The sequence below is a fragment of the Nycticebus coucang genome, chromosome 3, assembly GCF_027406575.1.
Source record: "Nycticebus coucang isolate mNycCou1 chromosome 3, mNycCou1.pri, whole genome shotgun sequence".
Classification (NCBI taxonomy): Eukaryota; Metazoa; Chordata; class Mammalia; order Primates; family Lorisidae; genus Nycticebus; species Nycticebus coucang.
The window spans coordinates 154,250,340-154,276,337 of NC_069782.1; the positions used below are offsets into that span (position 1 = coordinate 154,250,340).

The 25,998-nt window shown below is 44.3% G+C and overlaps 2 protein-coding genes across 2 annotated transcripts in view; one reads left to right on the forward strand and one right to left on the reverse strand.

Moving 5' to 3' along the window:
* Nucleotides 1-13,154, forward strand: part of FANK1 (fibronectin type III and ankyrin repeat domains 1) — an 86,396-nt gene extending 73,242 nt beyond the window's left edge. Inside the window, 7 exon segments of the mRNA XM_053584573.1 lie at nt 643-708; nt 6,967-7,132; nt 10,244-10,387; nt 10,928-11,005; nt 11,296-11,340; nt 11,447-11,474; nt 11,477-13,154. Coding sequence (XP_053440548.1) covers nt 643-708; nt 6,967-7,132; nt 10,244-10,387; nt 10,928-11,005; nt 11,296-11,340; nt 11,447-11,474; nt 11,477-11,544 — 595 coding nt within the window. The 3' untranslated portion in view covers nt 11,545-13,154.
* Nucleotides 13,155-17,781: 4,627 nt separating this feature from the next.
* The window catches only part of ADAM12 (ADAM metallopeptidase domain 12), a 342,217-nt gene continuing 334,000 nt past the window's right edge, over nt 17,782-25,998 (reverse strand). Inside the window, exons 22-23 of the mRNA XM_053584218.1 lie at nt 21,229-21,359; nt 17,782-19,245 (exon numbers count right to left, since the gene is read on the reverse strand). Coding sequence (XP_053440193.1) covers nt 19,185-19,245; nt 21,229-21,359 — 192 coding nt within the window. The 3' untranslated portion in view covers nt 17,782-19,184. The remainder of the gene's footprint in view (nt 19,246-21,228; nt 21,360-25,998) is intronic.

Below are 25,998 nucleotides of genomic sequence, written 5' to 3' on the forward strand. Positions count from 1 at the left end.
TACAAACGCAGCTGTGTCTATCACAAAGTCACACAATATGCAGGAGGGAATGGAAAATATATAATTGTGTGTTAAGGAAGACAGGTAGCCGTTCAGTCTCATGACATGCGTTGTATGTGTCCTGGGAAAACTGGTTATTGAATTTGAACTTCTTTAAAAGAAAACAAAGGTGGAGGAGGGAGGGAGATTCTGGAAAACTCCCCTGGTAGGTTGCTAAGATATGATTTTCACCGACTCCACACAGAGACAGCATTGTACTAATACCTTATTTTCAATCATTTATATTTCAATTACTAAAATGGCATTTGGAAAAATAGAAATGTGTTTTCAAAAAATGCTGCCATTTGAGAATATATTAAAAATGTCCATTAGAAGGAGAGGGAACTATTTTGAGAGTCCCAATTTGTTTCATGTGTTTTAGTTTGATTTTAATGCATAATTCATGTAAAAGGTAAAAGCCCATGTTTTGGGGGTGGAGAAATAGTTTTCTGAGTAATAATAAAAGCAGCTAGTTTGTGAAGATGGAGAGGGAAGTGCTGCAGAGATGTTTTGAATGCAGTGTGATTCATCTGCACTGGATCGTTGTGGGTACCGAGGCATCAAAGTGACCTGTCCAGCTACAGTTGTGTTCGTTTCCTTCAGGCTTGTGGAAATCCTGCTTTCTAATGGCGCTGATGTGAATCTGCAGAATGGGAGTGGCAAGGACAGGTAGGAGGAGGGATTTGGCCTCCAGCACGCTCATTTTCGTAATTGCACCATGAGGCTTGTGCCCAGAGGGTTTCTGATTTAACCCAAGTATATATATATTTTTAGTTTCTTTTGACTGTTCCAAGAGGTCAGTAGGTCCCACACCTCAGTTTCACCATACAGTGGTTCTCAACCTTCCCAATGCCTCAACCCTTTAGTACAGTTCCTGTGGATGGTGACCCACAGGTTGAGAACCGCTGATCTTAGAAGATAAAAATAGATGGAAGTGCTCATAGGGTTGTCATGAGCATTTGATGCATTATGTGGAAAATGTATAAACTGCTGCCTGATAGGTGCATATAGTAAATACAAGCTGTATTTTGTTATTTTTGTGATTAGACAGTATTTTGGAAGGCTGATAAATTCAGTAAGGTATGAAATAGGTATAACTTCTTCCCTACAGAACCCAAGAGAATTAACTTTCAAATACTTGGACTTAATAAGGAGGTTCAATAAAGAGGATAGCTGCAAGGCAAAGAAAAATTTCTTGAAAACCTGTGATTTCTGGGGAAAGTAGAATAAAAAGACTAAGAAAAGTAGAACATTTGAATGAAAAATTAAATCTCTAAAACTTTACCGAGAGATATAGAAAAGATTTTAAAAATAAAGACATATAGGGCGGCGCCTGTGGCTCAGTGAGTAGAGTGCCGGCCCCATATGCCGAGGGTGGCGGGTTCAAACCCAGCCCCGGCCAAATTGCAACAAAAAAATAGCCGGGCGTTGTGGCAGGCGCCTGTAGTCCCAGCTGCTCGGGAGGCTGAGGCAAGAGAATAGCATAAGCTCAAGAGTTAGAGGTTGCTGTGAGCTGTGTGATGCCACGGCACTCTACCTGAGGGTGGTATGTGAGACTCTGTCTCTACAAAAAAAAAAAAAAAAAAAAAAAAAAAGACATATACCGTATGCCAGAACGGCGAGATTGACTATTATACAATCTTCCATTTTTCTCAAATGAATATGAAAATTCATTGCAGCCTCAAATGGAATCATTCTTGGGAACCTGTCAAAACAATCTTAATTTATCTGGAAGAACAAATGGATGATAATAACTACTAAAACTGTATCAAAATATGGAAGTACTTGACAGTTATTAAAATGCCTCATAAAGTTCTAGTAATTAAAGTAAGTGTGATACTGGCACAAACAGGAAAAGATGAGTAGAATGGAATAGAGACCTTCAGATAGAGCCTCATGTACACAAAGCTCGGGATGTGATGAGGAAGCAACGCACACCGATAAGAAAGGCGTTGGAAAGATGGGCGATTCAAAGACAATAAGTTCAGCAAGTCCTGATTTTAAAGCTTGTACCAAAATTAATTTCAGACAAATTAATAAGATACTTATCTGATCCTGGAATGTGATGGGCATAAAAACATTGAAAAACATCACTAAGGAAAAGATTAAGCGTACATTATACATTAAAAAAAAAACTTAACTATAAAGTTAGGGATAATTTCAGGAAATATTTGCAAATGTATTACTGACAAATGACTGATGTGTTAATGTACAGAGGAGACACATCCATATACACATTCCAAAAAGGCCCTCCACACACAGTAAAAAAGTAGTTTATATAAGTTTACACAATTTATAGGAGAATCAATATGAGCAATCTGTATCTTGCTAGTAATAAAAGAATTTCCACCTATCAAATTGGTAATTGAAAATAATACCATTGGTAAAGGTGTGGTAAAATACCAATAATTTCTTTTTTTCTTTTTTTGAGACAGAGTCTCACTTTGTCGCCCTTGGTAGAGTGCTGTGCTTCACAGCTCACAGAAACCCCAAACTCTTTGGCTCAAGTGATTCTCTTGCCTCAGCCTCCTGAGTAGCAGAGACTATAGGCACCTGCCACAAGGCATGACTATTTTTAGAGTTGGGGTCTCACTCTTGCTTAGGCTGCTCTTGAATTCCTGAGTTCAAGCAATCCAGCCACATCAGCCTCCCAGAGTGCTGGAATTACAGGAGTGAGCCGCTGGGCCCAGCCTAAAATACCCAGACTTTCAAATGCAGGTTGCTAGATGTGTAAAGGGGTATAAGTTTCTAGAAAGCAAACTGGAAATATGCATCCAAAGTCAGCCATGTCCATTGGCACAGTGATTCCATTTCAGGAGACGAAATGAGAAATGCAAATGAGATTTTACACAGTAAGGCCTTATTTACTTACTTATTTACTGTGGCCTTATTTAAAATTGTGAAAAACTGAAAACCACTTAAATGGCCAACAATGGTGGACTGATTTAAGTTACGATAGATTCATATGATGGAATTTGTAGCATGTAAGCATTGTCTTCAGGGTTTAAGGAGGAAGTCCGCGAAATAATACTGAGAGAATGAAAAATAATATGTCAAAAAAGAGAGAAGAATCAAAGAGACAGAAAACAAGAGAAGGGACTGGGGAGTTTGTGGGAAGGGTCAGGACTGTGCCTCTGAGTGGGCACCACCTCCAACCAGGCCGCAGGGGGTGGGTCTTCCATTCCAGGTGGGTGTGTCCTGGGCACAGCCAGCTGCCCTGCAGGACAGTGCTGTGCCCCTGCTGCTGCTGTCCTCTGTGGGCAATCCAGAGAATAGTCTGGTGAAGCCGAGGGTGACAGACTGCTTGGGTGCCAGGCAGTTCGAGTTCCCCTTTCAGTTGTTTAGAGGGACAGAGGCAGACTCCAGCTGGTCAGCACCTGGAAGACCTTGGTGACTTTCTGCTGGTGGGAAGTTAAGTTCAGGGGCTCTGCTTTTCCCTGGAAAAGAAAAGCTCCTGGTCCCATTAATTTATTGCTGGGCAAGCCAGAGATCCTGCATCTTAGGAGTTTGTCCTCCTGAGGGGAGGTCATGGGTGACTCCAATGTGGGATGTTTTCCTAAGCAGCACGCCTTACTTTGAAAGAAGCATGACTTAAAGGACATATGTAGTAGAATGTTCATTGCAGCTCAGTTCACAGTTGCCAAGACATGGAATCAATCCAGTTGCCCATCAACTCATGAATGGGTTAATAAACTGTGGTATATGTCTATCATGGAATACTATTCAGCCATAAAAAGGTAGAGACTTTATATTGTCTGTATTTACCTGTATGGCTTTGAAGAATATTCTTCTTGGTAAAGTATCACAAGAATGGAGAAGCAAGTATCCAATGTATGCAATACTCATATGAAACCAAAGGATACGCGACTATATGCCCACATGAGGGAAAAAGAAAATTAAATTCAAGTGGAGGGGAGAGGGGAGGAAGAAAAGGGGAGAGGGGAGAAGGGGGAGTTTATAAGGGCTCACCTAGTGGGCACAATGTAAGGGTATACGGCACACCCCCACTATGAAGGCTTCAGCTACAATTGAACTTTGCCTTAGACATGCAGACACTGTAACCTAATCGTTTGTACCTTCATACTAATTTGAAATAAGAAAAAGAAGCATTGCTTAAAAACAGCATCCAGATAACTGGAGGTCTATTTGAATGTAATATTACAAATTATTATAAATTTGAATGTAATATTACAAATTACTATTATTGCACGTGTTCATCTATCCTTTTTCTTTAGAAAAGATTATTCTAAAGACCCCTGAGTGTTGGGAAGGAGTGAGAGCTCCCCAGACCGGGGCAGATGAAACCTTCCTCTCCTGGGGGGGTCTCCGGGCCTGAGCGGACTCAGGGCTGTGGACATCTGGCTCTACCTCAGCTGGGCTTGGCCTTGGTGATAGATGTTCCAGTTATTGCTCAGAGAACTGCTTTGCGCAGTTTCCCTCCTGGGAAGATTTTCTGTTTTATTTTCTCTTTATTTTGAAAAGTGTCAAGCATTCAGAGAAGGTGAGAGAAGGTCAGAGAATAGCCCCACAGCCCCGAGCACGCACCACCCAGACTTGGCCGTCGTTGGCATTTGGCTGTTTCTCTCTCTATGTTATTATTTGCCCATTTTCCCCCCTGAACTATTTCAAAATAAGTAGTAGGCATTGTACCCTCCACTCGTCACCGTTTCAGTACACGTCTCCCACAAACAAGGACACTCACCTGCATGGCCACCACCCGATCGTCACACCTTAGACGCCTCACACTGATTCCCTGTATCATTGGCATAAAACCTGCGCATCTCCCCGTGCCCTGGACAGGCCTCTGCAGCTTTATCTGGGGCTGGCAGATGAGACCGTGCTCCACAGAAGACTCCTGTCTGCTGTTGTTTTCAGTCTGTCTCACTCTGCACTGTCCTGTTTCTCTCCCTCCCGCTCCCTTGCCTCCTCCTGCCCCACCCCCACTTGTCCTCCCCCACCTCCCCTGATTATCTCATAGAGGGCCTGCATTCTGGATTTGCCTAATTGCCTGTCACTTGTGGGGCAGGCATTGCACGTGTTCATCTATCCTTTTTTCCCCAATAAAGTAAAAATGGGTTTAAAGGCTTGACTGCACTCAGGTTAGCGTTTTTTAGCAAGAACATTTCAGGGCTGGCGGGGTGATTTCAGGTTACATCCGTCAGGAAGCCTGTGCTGCCGGTTGCTCCACAGTTAGTTTCTGGGTTTGGTTGTTTGTTAGGGTGGTGACAGCTGATCCTCCCCTTTGTAAAAATACAGTCTCCCCATTGCAATTAGAAAATCTATGGGGTAATAATTCAACACTGTGTGAATGTCAGTCCCCATTAACTTTTATATAATAATTGTAATATCTACTGACGATCCTTGCCTAAATCAATTGTTTAATTGGGAGCTGCAAATCAAAAATCAGAGGTTTTCTAAATCCGAGTTTCCTTCTGTATTTATTAGTTTGCAGTCTTCTATAAAACAGTGTCCCCTCATCCATCCTGGGTGGATGGCATTTCGTCTTATAAAGGCAATGTAAATGGCTACTTTTTTCCCTTAAATACCAATTTTTAGAGTAAGTAATTGGTTTAGTATTAGTAGTTATTTCTAATAATGTCAAATCAGATTTTTCCCCCTTTTTTCTTTTCTAAATATCATGGACTCATAGACTTTTTTTTTTTTTTTTTTTATGGCCCTGGGTAGAGTGCCGTGGCCTCACACAGCTCACAGCAACCTCCAACTCCTAGGCTTAAGTGATTCTCTTGCCTCAGCCTCCTGAGTAGCTGGGACTACAGGCGCCCGCCACAACGCCCGGCTATTTTTTGGTTGCAATTTGACCGGGGCCGGGTTTGAACCCGCCACCCTTGGTATATGGGGCTGGCGCCTTGCCGACTGAGCCACAGGCGCTGCCCGACTCATAGACATTTTTAAGTCTGGTATTTTATAGTCATTTATAATCACTCTTCATTTTTAACTGAAATAACACAATTTGCACACTGTAAAAAGGGGGGGGTGGGGCCTTGGTGTGTGTCACACTTTATAGGGGCAAGACATGATTGCAAGAGGGACTTTACCTAACAATTGCAATCAGTGTAACCTGGCTTATTGTACCCTCAATGAATCCCCAACAATAAAAATAAAAAAAAAGTACACTGTAGCATTTTAAAATGACATTCACAAAATGTGCACTTTACGTTTTTTTTTTTGAGACAGCCTCAAGCTGTCACCCTGGGTAGAGTGCCGTGGCATCACAGCTCACAGCAACCTCCAACTCCTGGGCTCAAGTGATTTTCCTGCCTCTGCCTCCCAAGTAGCTGGGACTATAGGCGCCCACCACAACACCCAGCTAGTTTTTTTTTTTTTTTTTTTGGTTGCAGCTGCCATTGTTGTTTGGCGGGCCTAGGCTGGATTCCAACCCTCCAGCTCAGGTATATGTGGCTGGCGTCTTAGCTACTTGAGCCACAGGCGCTGAGCCCACTTTAGCATTTTTAAATGACATTCACAAAATCACACAGCTACCACTATATCCAACTCCAGCACATTTTCATCACCCCAGGAAGAAGCCTCGTCCTCGTTAGCGGTCACGCCCACTGCTCCTTCCCTTCAGCGGACAGCGGCGGAGCTGCTAGCTCTGTCTCACAGCCCTGCTCTTCCGTGTGGTTGTGTGTAGGTGGAGTCAGACAGTCCTCGCACAACGCCATCCGCTTCCTCCACATTGCAGCACCTCATTTCCCTTTTACGGGCTGAATAAAAAAATCCCGCTGTATGGACACACCACCGTTTGTTTACCAGCTGATGGACACATGTACATTTTATATGAACCAGTAGCCCCATGGCCTTTCCTCTCAAGTTGGGATTTCTTGGATTGAGCCAGGTAGGGAGACACGTGGCCTGTGTTTGGTGGCCACACTTATAACCAAATGCCTCTTCTCCCCTACGCTGCAGTCTAATGCTTGCATGTTACGCGGGCCACCTGGATGCTGTGAGGTACCTGCGAAGACATGGAGCCTCCTGGGAGGCTCGAGACCTGGGTGGCTGCACAGCTATGCACTGGGCTGCGGACGGAGGCCACTGCCACGTGATCGAGTGGATGATACAGGATGGCTGTGCGGTACGGGGGCTGCATGGGGTCCAGGAGAAGCAGGGCCTTTGGCTCCTCAAACTTAGAAATGCTGCTCTGACTTACCAGCTAGAAGGCCTCTGAGGCCTTGGAAACAGAGCTCGTTATAGAATTGATAGGATAGGGAGGCTTTAGATCATCATGGGGGTCCATCTCATGTAGGAAAAAGAAATGGGGCTGAATCCTGTGCTGGCTCTGATGCCTCTACTTGGCTCGTTACTCTTGTGTTCATTTTTTCACTCATCTCTTCCTTCATTAGTCTGTCACGAAAGATTCATGGAGCGCCTGCCACATACCTGATATTTCAAGCGCTGTGTAGACGCAAAGGTGTTAAGAGCTGTATGAGTGCTTCCTGTTGCTGTTAAAGTCGGTACTTTTTAGTCTTTGGTTTGCTTTAAAGATTAGTCATTGTAAAAAAAGATTAGTCATTGTAAAAAGAGATTAGTCATTGCAAAAATTTCCAAAGAGCATCCAGAACGTATCAAGAGCAGAGCATTTCAGCCCTTGGTGTCTTTGTGTGGAAGCTGGAATGTTTGTCTGCTTTGCATTTCGTATTATCAGGAAGTGCAAATTTGATTTAGCAAATAGAAGTAGAGTTGTTTGAACTTCCATAGATATTTGAAGATGGGTAATTAGAATGAGATCAATTATGGAAACTGCCGATAACTTTGAAAACGTTTTAGTTCAAGACTTTGAGGAGATTAGCTAAAAATTTTAGGGTGTGGAATGAAGAGAGATGTGCTCACAGTGCTTGCTAGATGGTGCAGTGCTGAGAAATAAAGTCGATGACCTGGAAAATCAACTCCCATTGAGGAAAGTCATGTCTCCAGGATATTGGTAGATTTGTTCTGGGTCGCCTCTGAAGAGGGAGTGAGGGAAAAGTGTGCGGCTGAGCTTGTGAGATCACATTGGTTCTTGTTAATTGATTTTGGGGATTTGAGAAAAGCGCCCCCTTGTGGGGAAAAATCTGTCAGTAAGAACTTATTACTCCTTTGCTTTGTTTTAGAGTTAAGCACAGAGGTCAGAAGTCTTAGCCTGTGGGGCTCCGTGGGACCTGTGCTAGTGACAGTCATAGTCCCCTTGTTTGGCTCAGCACAGGCCCTGCTCAGGTGTTGCACCTAGTGAAAGTCTGTAATTGAAAATGAAGGTCGATCCTTCAGTAAAGTATCCAGAATAGGGCAAGTCTCTGCTGTCACCATTTAAATACCGGAGTTTTGAAATGCAGGCTCTCTGGGCTTCCGATGGGATGAACTCCATCGTTGTCTGGAGCACTGGAGCTATCTTGCAGAGGACAGAAGAATAAGCATGAACGTGTCACTAATGATTTCTGTGTGACATCTGGGGCAGACAGATGTCAGTCTCTCTGTATTCTTGGTAGGTGGTACAATTAATGCTTTTGAAGACAGGGGAAGGGTTTACGGGCACACTGGGTGTTGCCACCCTCTTCCCCAATGTAATGTCTTTATTCTAAGCCTGATGGGTCTACACGAATGAGGACACTTTTCTTTCTTTTTATTTATTTATTTATTTTTGAGACAGAGTCTCAAGCTGTCTCCCTGGGTAGAGTGCCGTGGCATTATAGCTCACAGCAACCTCCAACTCCAGCTTCAAGAGATTTTCTTGCCTCTATTTTTTTTTTTTTTTTTTTTTTTTGTAGAGACAGAGTCTCACTGTACCGCCCTCGGGTAGAGTGCGGTGGCGTCACACGGCTCACAGCAACCTCTAACTCTTGGGCTTACGCGATTCTCTTGCTTCAGCCTCCCGAGCAGCTGGGACTACAGGCACCCGCCACAACGCCCGGCTATTTTTCTGTTGCGGTTTGGCCGGGGCTGGGTCCCAACCCGCTACCCTCGGCATATGGGGCCAGCGCCCTACTCACTGAGCCACAGGCACATTGTTAAATCATAGCTGTGTACATTAGTGCAATCAAGGGGTACAATGTGCGGGTTTCATATACAATCTGAAATATTCTCATCAAACTGTTCAACGTAGCCTTCATGGCATTTTCTTAGTTACTGTATGTAGGCATTTGTATTCTGAATTTAGTAAGTTTCGCCTGTACCGAGGACACTTTTGTATGTTTAATGAGCCCTGTGACCAAGGGAAGGCCCTTGACTTCCCTGAGGTTTGGTTTGATCATTCATAAACCAGGGATAAATATATCTACCCTTAGTTAGACCTGAGCACTAAGAGAGAACATGTGTGTCAAAGTGTATTGACAGCTGTATGAAGGGTCCTGTGATAAGAAGTGTTTATTATTACTTAAATGTAACTGAGGCCGCTGACTATAGGTTATCTATTTTCATGAGGAAGAGCTGCAAAACCTAACAATGTTGCCGTGGATAATCTCATACCTATAAATAACTTGAAATGTCCCAAGGATCCCCTGGCAGCTCCTTGTTGGTTATTCCATTCTGATGTTTTACTAAAGCCTACAAATTATCTTTGAGTAATTCTTCTGCAACAGAATTTGCCTGTGTGTGTGTGTGTGAACTCACATGCTCATACACGTGTTTGTTTCAGTATCATTCTCCATGGATGGGTGAGGTCTTCATCAGCATTGAAAAAGGAATAATGTACAACTTTCTTATTCCAAAATATTTCTTTTAACAAACCAAATCAAGAGATTCCAATGTACGACAGATGATTAGAAATAGCCATCTGATTGCCGGGCACACTATGTTTTTGGAGGAGGCATCAGGTTAGCTAACTTTTCACTTTGGAGTTTGTGTAGCAGGCCTGGTTACCTTCTCTACCTGTCAGTCTCCTGCCTAAGCTTGATAAGCTTTCCTACATATAAGTGGACACATATATATTATTACTGTCTTGTTCCAGCCCATCTTTTTTCCATTTCAAAGAATGTAGATGAAGCTGTCAACGGGGCATCCCTAGGGTCCCTCGGTCCCCTTGAATGTGAGCCTAACACATCCCCCCACTGCACAGAAGCACAGGTTAAATTAGCAGAGTGCAGTTACCTCCTCCCAATTCCAGACAGTCTGCTAGCTAAGGGGAGTTTGGGCAAGTGAACGTTCCTTTTCTAAGGGTGAATCATTCTAAGGATCAGAGACCAGGCTGCACTCAGCTCTTTCTCTGGCACGACAGGTAGATGTTGTAGACACCGGTTCTGGGTGGACACCGCTCATGAGACTCTCCGCCGTGTCGGGAAACCAGGGTGTGGCCTCCCTCCTGATTGAGGCTGGGGCCGACGTGAACGTGAAGGATAGAGACGGAAAGACCCCGCTCATGGTATGCCCTTCTTGGGAAATCAGCCCGCGGTGTGTGTGGAATGAAGGTCGGAGCTCATTCTGTAGTTAGAGAACCCTTGTGAGCTTGGCCCCATACGAGCCTTGGGTTTTGATTGCGTATTCCCTGTCACCCATTAATAAAGGCCTGAGAATGTCACATTATATATATTTATATGTGTGTGTGTGTATATATAATTTTTTTTTTTCTCCAACCATTTCTTTAAGGATTACCAACCCTTGCCCCCAGGGCCATTCTGGGATCAAAACAGATATGGTGAAACAAAGAACACGCTGCTTTCTGTGCCAGTTTGGCCTAGTATCTGTCCTGTCATTTTGGGATAGAAGGAGGGAGATTCCATTTCCATTTTCCTTGCATTGCTCCCCCTGCAGAGCGAGCACTGTGTGGGCCTGGGGTACAGAGCCACCGCGGGCTTGGCAGCTTGGCCTCTCTGAGGATGCTTCTGGGGACCGGCCATAGCCTCTGTGTGTGCTGGGCCCTCCCTGCTGCCTCACGCATACTGCCCTGATGTTTGTTTTTTAGGTGGCCGTGCTAAATAATTATGAAGAGTTAGTCCAGTTACTCCTCGACAAAGGGGCAGATGCAAGCGTAAAAAACGAGGTAAGTAACTTAGTCTTTATCCAAAGCAGTGATTCTCAACCTTCCTAATGCAGTGACTCTTTAATACAATTCCTCATGTAGTGATGACCCCCAACCATGAAATTATTTTCGTTGCTACTGCATAACTATAATTTTGCTACTGTTATGAATTGTAATGTAAATATCTGATATGCAGGAGACCCCCAAAGGGGTCACAACCCGCAGGTTGAGAACCACTGATCTAAAGATTTTCCTTAGAGGGGAAGAAAGCACATGTATAAAAATATAATTTTTGTTGTTTCCTCTTTCAGTTCGGCAAAGGTGTCCTAGAAATGGCCAGAGTTTTTGACAGACAGGTTGGATGTTCTTACTGTCTACCGAGGCTAATTTTGTCGTACTGTTAGAATCTGAAAACCCAGCAGAAGCTTGGATTACATTCACCTGTTTGTTTTGTTTCTTTAGAACGTAATCTCCTTGTTAGAAGAAAGGAAAATAAGCAGAAGCCGAAGAAGCCTCCTGTCTGCAGACCAGAGCGCCACAAATCTACAGAACCCACGTGAAACAAAGCAAAACCTCCCCGTCGGACTGGAGAGATGAAACCCTGCACCTCCGAGGGCTACACATTTATTTATTTAGTTGAAGGTTCATGGTGACTTTTTTGTAACACACAACTGTTCCTTTAAAATGCATCCTTTTACTTAAGCACGTGCGTATTGGTGTCATCATTAGGCGTCTGGCTGTGGGACCAGGATGTTTTCTTGCACTTGTGCCTCTTGGAGTTAGACATGAAGCAAAATATTTATGCACTGAAGCTACGCAAATATACACGGGCCCCCCACTCTGGCTCCTGCCCCTCAAGCTGTCCTCCCAGCCGCTGTGGGCCTTGCTGGAATTCTTGCCCCCCACATGTTCTCAATTAGAGCTCCCTTCCCGGCCCCAGGCCTCCCGGCTGCGCTGTCCGCCTCCTGCTCCCTCCCAGAGTGACCGTCCGGGAGTGAAAGCCCAGGAGTTCTCTCCTCAGCTGCTGGCCTCACATCAAAGCTCAAAATACGTATTTCAAGACTGATTCTGTTCTGTAAGAGGTGTCTGGTTAAGGGTGAGTCTTCTCAGAACAGACCTGTCTGCGAACATGTTTGTGTATCCTCATGCCCTGAGGATGGATGAAAGGCCCAGCCCGCTGGCAGCTGGACGACTTTGCCAAAGAGCAGTATATTAAATTTAGTCTTCAGAGCAGTAGGGTTTTTGATGCTGATCGTGCCGTTCCTAGATGAGTAGGAATTAACCACAACTAAGTCTGCTGGTTAGGAGCCTTAAGACATAAATGTGGGGGAGCTTTAGTTCCGAAACACACTTCAAAACCAGCACAGAAGCTGGTTGGCAGGCCCCATGCGTTCCGCATCTATAGGGGCAAGCTGGTTAACTCAGCCCCATGAGAAAACCAGCTTCAAAGGTCTGCCCGGGAGGAGAATTGTCTCTGTGGAGGAAAGACTGTTAGAGCTCTGATGTATTTGTGGAGGGACACAGAGGAAAAAAGCACACAGTTGGTTTTGTTGATGCTGGCAATCCTCAGCTTTCTTTCACGTACTTCATAGAGTGTTCACCTTAGGAATTTGATGTGTGGGCCATCTCTGGGCCTGTCCTGAATATTTTGTTAGTGTCTTACATTTTGCACAATGCACATTCCTTTAGATTTGCTAGAGCTGAGTTTTAAAATCTAAGAAGCAGCATATTCACATTTTTGCAAAACTCCTTTTTTTGGGGTGATCAATGTTGACATTCACCTCCGTTTCAGTTTTTTGGTCTGTCGCAGACTGTTTGCACTAGGCCCCTCTGTGGTCAGAATAAAGACTCCTGGCTTTTCACACTGTGTTGACATCAGACTTGGCAGCCGTGTCCACCCTCCTCAGGGTCAGCCATACTGCAGCCCTGAGATGATCCCATTTGGCTGTGCTGGACCCCACACACTCATGTGCGGCGCATATATGCTCTCCTTTCTGCTTAATGAGATGAGAAGGTGAATGCTGTTCTAATTTTCCCAAAGAGCAATCATGGTTCCGTCACTCCTTTTTTTTCCTAATTGTTTATTTCTGCAGACTCTTTTCTTCTATTCTCTCTTAGGTTTACTCTGTTGTTCCTTTTATAACTTTTTAATGGCAGATATTACATTTATGTATTTTCATTTTTCATGTTGACATATGTATTTAGGGCTATGAATTTTCCCCTCAGCACTGCTTTAGCTGTATCACCAGAGGTAGTTTTCTAAACTTCTCTGATGAAAAGGTCAGAGGGAGAATTTGCTAAATACAGATTTCTTGATGCAGCCTCAGACCCTTTGAATTAGAATCTCAGGGAAAAGAGCATAAGCATCACAGGTAAGTTCTTAAAATTTAAGAAGTATGAAAAATACTTCCATAGCATGTGCTATTACAAATGTTTTCATTTGCTATTTTCTAGATAGTATGCAATTCATCTCTGATTAAGTAATTATTTCTAGGGCGTGGAATAATTTTTTGAGCATTTATCTTTTTTTTTTTTTTCTTTTCTCAGAGGCACTTGGAAAGAAGGTCTGATCCGTATGTTTGGAGTATCCTATCTGACGTACATTGATTACGTTTGAAATCTTCTTTGTACTTATTTTTTGCCTACTTCCTTTGCCATGAGTGAGAGTGGTAAGAATAAAGACCCTTTTATTCTTGTTGCCATTATGTATTTTTTCTTTGCATTTTCTGTAGCTCTTTCTTGATGAAGTTGGATGCTATTTATTTTTGTGACATTACATTTAGATTTTCATTTGAGTCTGGTATGTCTGTACCACTCCTTACTTTCCTCTTGAATTTCTTATGTAAATAATTTAAAGAAACCTATTTTGATAGGTTACACACATTCACATTGTTCAAGAAAAGCACAAGGCCTCCCTTTTGCCCATTTGTGTGTCAGTATCTGCCCTCCTTGTCCCAGATCTAACTATTTCATGAGGATTGGTAACGTTCCCTTGACCCTCCCCCAGCCATCCTTTTTATTTTCTTATGTATGTACTATTCTGGAATTTATGTATCTATAAATGAGAATACAGATACATTTTTCCATGTGAACACACTCTTCTATTTTGGTAACACTCGGCTTAGTGAGTAGGGCGCCGGCCCCATATGCCGAGGGTGGTGGGTTCAAACCCAGCCCCGGCCAAACTGCAACAAAAAAAAATAGCCGGGAGTTGTGGCGGGCGCCTATAGTCCCAGCGACTCAGGAGGCTGAGGCAAGAGAATCACATAAGCCCAAGAGCTGGAGGTTGCTGTGAGCCGTGTGACACCACGGCACTCTACCAAGGGCAATAAAGTGAGACTCTGTCTCTACAAAAAAAAAAAAAAAAAAAAACAAAAAAACCACTCTTAGTAACAAATAAGACAAATCTTTATATTTATCTGTATACCATTTATTGGGTATCATATTCTTGACAATAACTTTCTACTGAAATAGCAGGTTGCATTTACCTGTAGAACCCCAGTATGAGAAATGTGTACAAAAGAAACAGATTGTAACATAAAAAGGTATGTGAAAAAATTAGTAAACCAAAGCATTATAAATGGATGAAGCACTATAAAATTACTGTGCTGGTTTATGTAGCTGTAACTTTAATTTGTACTGTGCGAAATAGCCTGTAGCCAAGTTCTAGAGTTATACTGACAGTTGCCGCACACATTCAAACAATAGGCCTTCCCAAAACCTACGGATTTGACCTAAAAGAAGGGACAAGAGAACTATCAGCTTTCCCACCTACTTGTCCTGCCTCTGTGTCTCAGTTTTTTGTTTAGTTTAGTTTTCCTGCCATTGCCCTACAGAGGTTCCTGCTTGTCTTAGGCCACGAACATCCAATATCATTCAACCTTTCTGTAAAACCAAAACAATCATGTGACATTCTTTTGCCTGGACTTAAAATGTGCTAAATTGACTAAAAAGTTACTTTATAGGAGAATCACAGGGAATATAGAACATGTTTTTTGAAGGTGATATAGAAAATCAGGGTGGGTTACAGGGCCTTCAACCTGGAGGAGTTGAATTCAGATTTTAATTGCATGTTAAATGTTCTGGCTATCACCATCCATTACTGCCCCTTTAACAATTTCATACAGTGTTTCTTTTCCTAATTTTTTCTCATTTGACACAAGCTTATAATGGCTGGACCCTATGCAGGGGAATGGCACGTCCAGTGCAGATACGTGGCGTCTGGAAACATCCTCACTGCACAGCAATGGCTCTCAGCTCGGGGCTCACCAATCTTTCTTAGAGCCTTACTTGTTTCACATCAGTTTCCAAATAGGTTTGCAACAGATATCCATAGGAACTTTTAGAATGAGCCAGGGGAATTTTGCAGTCACAGATAAGCTGTTTTTCTGTGACCGGCTCCCCTTCTGATTGGCATCACGCGGGAGGTGACTGTGGGTTGATGTGGGAGGGGCTGCCCCGTCCCCCTTCCCCCTTCCCCAGCGAGGTTGGGCTCTGTGGGCCCTGTGGGTGGATCTTGCAGGGGCAGCCACCCAGCAGTAGTTGCCACTTTGGCTGACCTGAAGTAGAGATCTGACTGTTGGAGACTGGAGAGGCATCAGCATTGGGTTTGGCTTGGGAAAGGGGCTATGTCTGGGGACAGAGAGAGGTAAATAGCTGTGGGAGCCTCTGGCTTCTTGGGTCTATAGGTGTGGGTGAGCCTGCTGATGAGTCCCAGGAATACCTGTGGCCTTAGAGGGGGAAGGGTGGTGCAGTGTCCCCCACCAGGCATTCATAGCACATGAAACTCACAGCCTGAAAGTCACACTTCTGGGTCAGCACTGATATTGGGAGGCTTCTGGGAGGGTTGGTGTGACTTTAATCTGGGTCACTGTGTCTGGCAGAGGCCATTTAGAGAGCAGTAAGGAGGCGTCTCCAGGGCCTTGTGCTCCCAGAACACCCGGGGGAGCCCTACAGAGGAAAGCCTACAAGAGGTCAGGGTGCACGGGAAGGACCCAGCCTGGCTACCCAGGCATCACATCGGGCCCCCTTGGTTGTTGGGGGTCTTGTTGGCTCAGAGTGCTCAGTAAACATCAACAGAGGGTGGCGGGAGGGCGCGGTCATTCCAGGCGGCCCAGCACCAGGCTCCCTTTAGCACCACAGGAGATCACAGGCTCCCAGGAACAAACTCATCAGAGTTTGAACAGTTTTTCTTTCAGGAGATGCATTGATGTGTTGTATTGATTTGCCAGAGAACAATGGCTTATAGTTTCAGCCTGAGAATTCCTCATAAAGTTAAGAAGGCATAAAATGTCCCTTCTGAGACTAGTCAAAAGTATTTATTCTCATATAGTTTAATTTGTTGCTTTTGTGGTTTCTGTGATGTCATCCCACATGTGTAAGCCAGAAAAATTCACACTGGGAAGTGTGACCCCAGTGTGCGTAGTTAGACAGTGGGAAATGTTATGCATGGTTTTCCTGGTTGCTACACATCTGAGTCCATGTGTTAGGAAAACAGACTGTTAAAAAAATTTCAGGAGATAAACTTTTAAATGGAATTGCCTGGAACTCATAAAGTGGGGTCATATAACCTACAACTATAATAAGATATAGGAAGAAAAGTAGCCTCTGGGCCTCCTCCGTGTCTGCTCACACCGGCTTTCTCAGCCTAATAAAACTCAAACCGACTCTATTATTCATGCTTATACAATTAGAACAAATATTAGATTGCCATCGACATACAATTATCAATTGTTTCCATGATTTGTAAAGATATAAAAAAGGAGTGGAATACCCTCCCCGCTCCCAGTTCCCTGGTTATTGGTTCCTAAGTTATATCAAAATGGAAATTATTGCTAAATATGCTTCATTTGATAAATATTGCATCTTGGAAATACTATTCCTTTAATAGTAACATTTATCTTTGTATTATAAGGGAGTATTAGTTTAAATATATTCTTATTCAGAAGTAAATCGCATGGCTCTATAAAAGCAAATTAGTACTGGAGAGATAAGAGTGTCATCAGCCACGGCCCCTAAGTGGTCACTGATGACATGGTATAAGATCACAGTTTTAACCTCCTTTCATACAAACTTTTCCTGGTTCCCTGAAATAGGAGGACAGGAATTAGAGCTAAGAAAGAAGAAAAAGGAAAATCAATTCATTTCCTTTTTCATAGGAGGAGAGGCTGAAATGCTAGATCTCAGGATTTGGGCATCTATAAAGATGATGCCCACGTAATGCACCATGAAATTCTGTAAACCTTTTCAATAGTATAAGTTTTGGCCTTAACACAATTAGCAAATGTAATCTCAGCTACAGCAACTCTGTATGTGTCTCATCAGCAGTAATATTTTCTAGCATGGCTCTACGTTTTTACGAAAAAATTATATAGTAAACAGATGCATACTACAGGAGTTGGAATGTACTAGAGCTCGGTTCCCTTTTGTGTGTGTGTGTGACATGAATTTTAGTTTCTCCATAGTCATGAACACTGTGTTGCCTAGATACAGCGGCGAAAACGGGGGAAAGTTAAATGCAGTTTTGTTTTCTGGAAGGCAAACCAAGATTCTTGGTACATATTTTTCTTTCTGCTTCAAGGCATAGGAAAACCATTGAAATGACCCTCAGAGCACAAAACACCCAGAGTGAATTACAGAACTGTGGTCACTTGTCTCCTAACGGGAAAATTAGGCACATATGACCCCACGAGAGGACAGTGGGAGGCATGATGACCTTTTACCTTATCTATTTTTGTGTTTTTTATACCATTAGGTACCCGTATAGGCATCTTAAAGATATTCCTATGAAAATGCCCCCCTCCCCCCACCCCGTTAGACATCTGAAGAGCAGAAGATGGAAGGGGCTGTTCCAAGCCGGAATTTCATGAATGTTTAGGACTAGGAACTGAGCTCCTCATCCTATTCTATGATGCTCCACAGGTAGGTCATAAGTGTTTAAGAAATAGATTGTGACTCTACACTAAAAACATCTTTTAAAGATTTCTGCAGCCAAGCTGGGAAAACAGGATGCCCCAAAGTGAACTTAGTAGTAACTCATGGTTCTTTTCCCAGAATATACTATTAAGGATGGCAGACATAGGCTATACCAGAGAATATGGCATACCATTTGGTTGTAATTTTTGCAAGTATGGGGATTCTGCCTAATTTTTAATAAGTTGAACCTTGCAGTAAAAGGAGATTTTTATTTACAGACTTGATTGACTAGATCTGGTTTCTGGTTCACATCTGAAATTAGTTATGGTTCCATAGAATGCCTCATCTGTCTCTGAATGCAGGATCATGGTATTACCATTGCAAAGACAATGTGGTAATTTGCTTAGTGCCAACCACAGGGGGAGATGGAGGTTTGTGTTGCCTGGGCTATAGCTTTCTTGTAGAAACACCACCTTTCCCAGTCTAAATGCGCTGATGCCAGCACTCTGCAAAGGGCAGCCAGAGAAAGATGTTCTTGGTGCTTCTATAAAGCAAAACCTCGAGTGGTACTACAGATCTCCAACTGCAGGGCAATGCTGCCTGCTCCCCAACTGTGCTCATGGCTGGTCAGCTCAAGGTCAAGTTTCTGCTTGCCCAGTGCTCTGTTCCCTACCCTGGTGTGGCCACACCTTAAAATTCCTGTTCTGCAATTCAGGTACTCTCCAAAGCTTCCTGGCCCCACACTTCAAGGTGCAGCCCCGGTGCGGGGGGGGCCTCCCTGAGAGCCAAGGACAGCCTTGGACCTACAGCTCCTCGGGTCTGGCCTGATGAAATTCCAGAAAGTCACTGGGTGCTCTGCCTGGTGTCTGGTGCCAGAACTGCAGCCCTGGGTAGTTGGAAACTGCTTTCCAATAATGCCTTGATCAGAAAGTTAACATCCTGTTCAGAAGCCCTGCAAGCAGGATATTTCAAGTTCACTAAAACATTAAAAGGACAACAAGCATTCCCTCCATGGAAAACTCAGTGATGGCAAAAATGCCTACTCCAGCACACCGCACTGTAATAGGCATTCTGCATAAATTAATAATTTACAAGTACCTGAGCAAGTGTACAGAGCACCATAGCACAACACAGCCCTGACGGCAGTAGCTCAAAGTCCTTAAAGTAATGGTGTTTTAAACATTAAAAAAATTTTGTTTTAAAAGTTGGTACAAAAACAACTCCAACTGGAGTTGCAAGATAGTGCAAACTTCTGTCTTCACTGTTGAGAAAAGGTGTCGACTTCTCACTTGATGTACGCGGTGTGGGTAGGTCTGGGCACTTGGTGTGGGCACTTAGGGGCAGGTCTGCATTGAGAGGAGAAAACAGAAGTACAGTTAGAGGTCTGGAGAGCCATTTGTTGAGATGTCTTCCCGCAGTCTGGAGGCGTTCCTGGGCCAGACCTACAGCCCCTCTGCTGGGGGCTGGAGGCCACTGCTGTTTTTGGCAGGAGTTGGGGATCATACAGGGGACCTTGCTGAGGGCTGCAGGATGCCCGGTGGTGTATGACAGCCTCCCCTCTCCAGATCCACCCTCCCAGCCACAGGTTGACTCTAGAAGAATGATGTCCATCAGAAAAAAATGTGATCCACCATGCATGAAATTTTCTAGTGGCCACAGGAAGAAAGTAAAAAAAAAAAAAAAAAAAGGTGAAATTAATTTAACAATACATTTCACTTAACCAAATATATCTAGAATAGCAGCATTTCAACATGTCATCAATAGAAAAAAACTTGTAGTTAACATTTTTGGGTGTACTAGCTCTTCCAACAGGAGCAAAGGCAGGGACAGGGGACCCTTCAAAAAGGAACAGGACAGGACCCAAATCAGCTAGCAGTGGTGGTCAGCCATCAGCAGAGGTTAAGGCAGGCCACTGCCTGAGGGCATTTTACCAAGAGGGCCTTGGTAAAATGTAGTGTTTCTCTTCAAAAAGAACAAGAAAAGTAGCTTTAAGATCAACATACAAACCACAATGAAATAATTAGGATGCTATGCAATTTTTCTGTATTTATGCAGTCGGGAATGAAACCCTTGTCCTAACCCTTTGACTGGCTTTATCTCTGAGATTTATTAGGCAGCTATTTCTTTAACAGGCCAAAGCATTCTTCCCAAGAGCTGTAATGAAATCACTCCAGTGTGTCTTCTTCCCCTTCAGTGATACTGAATTATTGAACCCAGGACCTGGCCAGCAAAGTGCCTTTGGTTCTTTCGAGCCCATAAAGCAAGCTTCCTGCCAAGAGGGCATGTGAGTCGGAAGAGTGCTTTGGCTGCAGGCTTAACTCATCTGTGTGCTGGTAAATGTTTAACAACCCCCTGGGGGTTTGGGGAAGGAGAGCCTGATCTGTAGTGTTTGCCAATTTCCATGGTGTAAATACTCCCAACATGACTGATTTCAAACTACCACCATGACGTCAACTGACAGGGAAGAGATGCCAGCAGCCACCACCATGTAGGATTCCTACCATCTGGACCTAATAGGTGCACACAACATTAAGAGCACAGATATTAATAACTACAGCGAAAAGCAATAAAACATTTTTTGGAAGTGGAAAGTTTTCAGCAATTATTATGACCCTTGTTTGTACTATAATTTAGATCACTGTAAGTTTACATCATTTAATCTTTAATAGTGGCTAGGTTTAACACCAGCTTTCAAAATTCCTGGAAATTTAATAGCTCTTGCCAACCTGCATGAGCCGGCTCCAGCATTCCCCTGGGTTGTGCTGCGTGAGTTAGTGTGCAGGTCTGTGCCTCTCCAGTCGGTCACAGCCACTGGGCGATTCCTTTTGTCGGTTGTTTAAAGAAGCTGGGACCCAGCGTCCCACTGCCTGGCAGCACCTGGGCTCCCCTTACTCCTCTGGTTTCATCTATGACCCTCCAGCCCAACCTAGGTCTCAGGGGCCCAGGGATTAGGCAGAGTCTGCCAAGGTCTGGTGAAGGTTCTGGAGACGAGTGTGCAGGCTTCGCACGCCACTTGGTAGCACTTCTTCCTGTGTCTCCGGAGAGAGGCTGGGCCTGTAGCAGCAGCCACAGTGTTCTGAGGTCTGCTCTCTAGTTCTGCTTCATCTTGACCTCTTAGGAGCACTGGGGTTGGCGGTAAGAGCTACGTGGTGATGCCTGGGATCACAGCTCACACGACTGCTTCCTTTCTGGTTATCTTTCTATTTTATGTTGTTCCCAGTTGTGGGCAGTGCAGGAAGCAGGAGCAGCCCACCACACCCATGTCCCAGCTGGGGCTGGATCATAGCGCTGGAGAGGGAAAGAGAGGGGCATGGCCATGTCGCACCAACCTGAGGGGTGCCAGGCAGAGCCCAGGCTCCTGCTGCCCCAGAGTCCTTCCCGGAGTGCTGCCGAACCGAGTTGTCCTGCCCACAGGGCCTGCGGGCAGAGGCTTCTGAGGAGGGTGTGGCTTATGAGTTCCCTGTGAGAAACAAGAGGACGCCTGATCACTCATCTCTCCAACCAGACAGGGACCGCAGGAGCCAGTAGAATCCCGGGAGCACTGTGCTCGGCATGGGTCTCATAATCCTCTCACCCTACCAGGGCCAGGGTGCTGACTTTGTTACCCTTTTTGCCAAGATCTTCTCTGACACTTAAAAGACTTATCCACAGACTCGTGTGTTACCAACACGGGACCTGGGTCTTCCCCTCCCACGCTGCTCAGAGGCGGGAGGGGGGCTCAGTGCCTCGTGGGTTTCTCCGCCAGTGTGAACAGGGATGCACCCTTCCCTGGGCTTTAAAGCTTCTTTTCAACTTACACAGGCCTAAAACGAGAAGTTGATGAAAACCTTTCCAATCAGCACATTCATTTCTCCCATTTTGCCAGAATCACGTAGCAGGACCCAGTCAAGTGTGGCTGAACTAGATAATGAGGGTGGTAATCCCCACCCACCACACAGTGCTTGACATGCCTGATGCTCAGTGGATGTACTCAAGTTCTCCCACCGAAATACTGCCTAGTGATCGGTTCAGAGAATCTACACATGGGGCTGGGCGTGGTGGCTCCCATCTATAATCCCAGCACTCTGGGAGGCTGAGGTGGGTGGATCGCCTGAGCTCAGGAGTTCGAGACCAGCCCTAGTAGGAGTAGAGATCCCACCTCTACTAAAAATAGAAAACTTAGCTGGGCATTTTGGTGGGTGCCTGTAGTCCCAGCTACTTGGGAGGCTGAGGCAGGAGGATTGCTGGAGCCCAGGAATTTGAGGTTGCTGTGAGCTGTGATGCCACGGCACTCTACCCAGGGTGACAGAGTGAGACTCTGTCTCAAACAAAATGAAACAAAGCAGAACAACAAAACACAAAGAATCCACACGTGGGTTTCAGGGCACAGTGAAGTTCTGTAAAGAGGCTGAGGGGTGGGGCTACCTGGTCAGAAGCCAGGGAGGGAGAACATGGCCTTGAAGGAGGGTCCCCTCTGGTTTTACCCAAACACCAGGCTTCGGGACGTGCACAAGTCAATTGACCTCTCTGAACCTCATTTTCTTCCTCTGGAAAATGAGATAAGTAAAACCCACCTCACAACATCGTCATGAGGGGTAAATAAAACAGTGGGCAGGAAATTCTCAGCACGCAGACTTGTTCTGTGTTCCCTCACAACACAAATTTTAAAATGCTTAATAGAAATATGAGAAAAGCAGCAAACAGAACAGTCAACTCAAAACCACTTGTTTTCATGGGGCCTTTCCCACGGCTGCCACTGAGGGCGGCGCTTATTGGAGCTGGGTCCAGATGTCGTTAAGTGTTAGACCCAGCACTCTCCTCCTGGGCCCAGGTGAGCACGGGGGCCGAGCCGCCTCTGCTCTGGGCTGTGGATCCCTCATGAACACACAGAAAGTCTGCAGGGAATGTGCTGAGACCCTGAGGAGACAGAACATCCTAATCAAGTATCTAATCCTCTGTCACCGCATCCAGACATCCAGGAACACACAAAAACAATTTTAAAGCCCTTGAAGTGAATACCTCACTGTACTGATCACACTAAAATTCCATTTATTCAGCCATTGGGGCTCGATGGAAAGAATGCAACAGTATAATCACCACTTACCGTATCTTTGAAAAGTAAAGGGAGCTATAATAGAAGTTTGTCAACCAAGCTGTGTGGAAAATAGGCCAGGTGGGAGCAGCACACGGGTTGGGCCACGAAGAGCCACTGCACGAGGGACAGACTTAGAAGTTGCTTTTCTATGTTGCCATTAAAGGAACCGTGAGCAGGATGTAGAATATAAAATAGAACAAATTCCAAGCCAGGAATAAGGACCCAAGAGTATGGGCTTTTCGTATATCCAACCCGGGTCCATGTTTCCTAGCGCTGGAGGTGTGTCCAGTCTCCTTGTTGGTAGAGAGGAGATGGGAATGAAGAGTCCTTTCCTCACAGCTTGGGGTGAGGACTTAAGAGCGGTATTAAAGCTCTTAGCATGCCTGGCATGCATTAGCCAGTGAGTTCAGTGTCAGCTGCAGCTGCTATCCTACAGCCATCATGGATGGAGTGAATTTACCATCTAAAAGTGCCAGGACCCAACCAACAAACACTGTGTAATAAACTAAGGCAACAAATCAAGCTCCTTTCCTACAAGATGGCAGAAATCTAGGAGCAAGATATTAGTGTTAATGTACCAATGAATGCATGTACTCATAAAATCAACAGACTTTGGGAACTAAATAATTGATACCAGTTTTTCTGCGAAGTAGGACTAGCCTTGAGACTAAAGATCATGTCAGGTTTTTATTGCAATGCTGGAGACAAAGCAAGGTATGGGTTGCAATACATCACTGCATATTTGGATTTATCATGGACTTGTAGGAGATAATTAGGTTGGTCATTCATTCTAGTCTGCCTGGGACATTCCCAATTTACGTTTATGGTCCTGCTTAATTATTAATCACATTCTTACAGACAATCTCTTGCCTCAGAGGGTAAATTATATGGTCACCGCAGTGATACAGCCCAAAGAGCTGAGATGCTGACTGCAAGTTCTGACCTCAAACACAGGCCAGCAGAGACACCATATGCTTCCTCCGGCCATGCCCAGGACGTGGTGTGGACGGAGACACCAAACAGGTTACACGCAGAGGTGCCGCCTGGGTAAGATGCTGGCTTCCTGCCGGGCCTCAACCAGGACACAATGGCTGTGGGACCGTGGGGGTGGTCTGAGGAAATGTGCCCTCACATATATCAGGCATGGAATATGGAACCCATGAAATATTCAGCAAGAATCACCAGAGGTTTATGCTTTGACCTTGGAGGAAAGGAGGGTCATTTCCATGTTGCCTTGTAGGTGTCGCTTTTCCTGTTACCTTTGCCCCTGAACCTGGGCCTCCCCCGTCTAGTCCAGCCGCACAGAATCATCTGAAGGGAGCTGAGACATGAGTGCAAAGCAGGGCCACTGACACTCGGTCAGTATTTCTTTAGATCTATTTTCACTTTCAATGAGGAAATGAAGAGTCTAAAGCCCATTCTTCTCCCCTCTCAACTTCTTCTGGACACTGAGGAAAAATCCAGGTATGCTATTAAACAGGGCTGTCCTATTCTTCCATTTTCTGATCATGTAATAGAGATACATTTCAAATGTTTACAAACCTCTTTTTGAAAACAAAAAGTTTTAGATCTCAATATAACCATTTTGCCATGACCACTGTCAATAAAGAATTCTAAACTTCCACAAGACAAACAGGAGCAAACGCATCCTGTTCATGAGACAGATCTCCATGGGGGAGTGCTGGAGACCCTGGAGTCCCAGACAGACCCTTGCAGGGCCGGGCCTCACCAGCACACTTCATTATACAAATTCAGCCTACCTCTGGCTAAAAAATAATAGAGGCTGTTATATAGATGTAATAAAGCGTAGCGTAGATGAGCGGCAGGCCCTGTGCGGTCAGGACTATGGCAGGCTGTGATTTGACCTACCCTTTCCCTGAAAACCACTGAGATTGTTAGATAAAAACATGTATTTTAAAATTTTCTTAAAAGCACCAAAGAGCTACAAGATAGATGTTTTCAGGTCAAAATCTAAGTGAAAGAAGCAGCTTGGAGAGGAAAGCAGCACTCTGAGGCTGACGGCGTCTATTGTGTTAGACAGGCCCAAGTCTTGGTTTTGAAACCCTTTCGTGGTAAGGAATACAGAAACTGAAGGTTAGGACCTTTGGGCAGAAACCAAAAGCCCACGTTTAATGGGAGATCATTCTTTTCCTGATCCCTGTCTATTTGAAGCTGGGCTCTGCAAAGGGGACCTGAGGCTGAGAACTTTCTAGAAGTAAATGTAAAATAGAATCTATCCCTAGGGAACATTGGGGAGAATTCCCTTGGTTTTGGGCAGACCAAGGTAGGAAAGTAAACCTATCGCCACAAATTGTCCTTGAGGATTTGAAGCTGAACTTGCATCACCTGGGTGGTTCAGTAAGGCCCAAGCTATTTTAAAGCAGTCCTAAGCTGGCACTGTCCCCAGGCTCCTGGCAGAGGCCAAACGCACCCTCTGCGGAGGGACACCCCTTCATCCTAGACCTCAAAGAACTCTCACAGATGATTTTCCAAAAACATGAACTTACAGTGAAAAATAATGAGTGTACAAAGAAGCAAGGAAACATGAGTGAGACGCCAAGAGAAAATGCAAAGGCTCCAGATTTTGGAAATATTGGAAAAATTTTCTTGCTGTGTTTAAGGAAATAAAAGACAAGCTGGCGTCACTGCATTAAAACCTAAGAGAACTCCCAGAAACAAAAAATAAAACACACATGAGTGTACGTGCACATGGCGGGAAGTTAAGTATAGTTTGATACCATTTATGTGAATTTTAAAACACAAAATACATTGTTCATGTGTATGTGTGTATATACATAATTAATCAAAAGGTTCTATGTAAAAGTCAATAACTTATCACAGTAATTGTACCTGGAGGTAGTTATAGTGACTTTAATATTTTGAATTTCCTTTTTTGTTTTTTAAAAGGAGAGTATATGTATGTTATATATCTGAAATTTCAATGGGAAAATATATAGATATACACAAAATAATAGTTATTTCTAGTAACCAGATAGAACTATTTCCAGTATAGAAGAAATCTGGG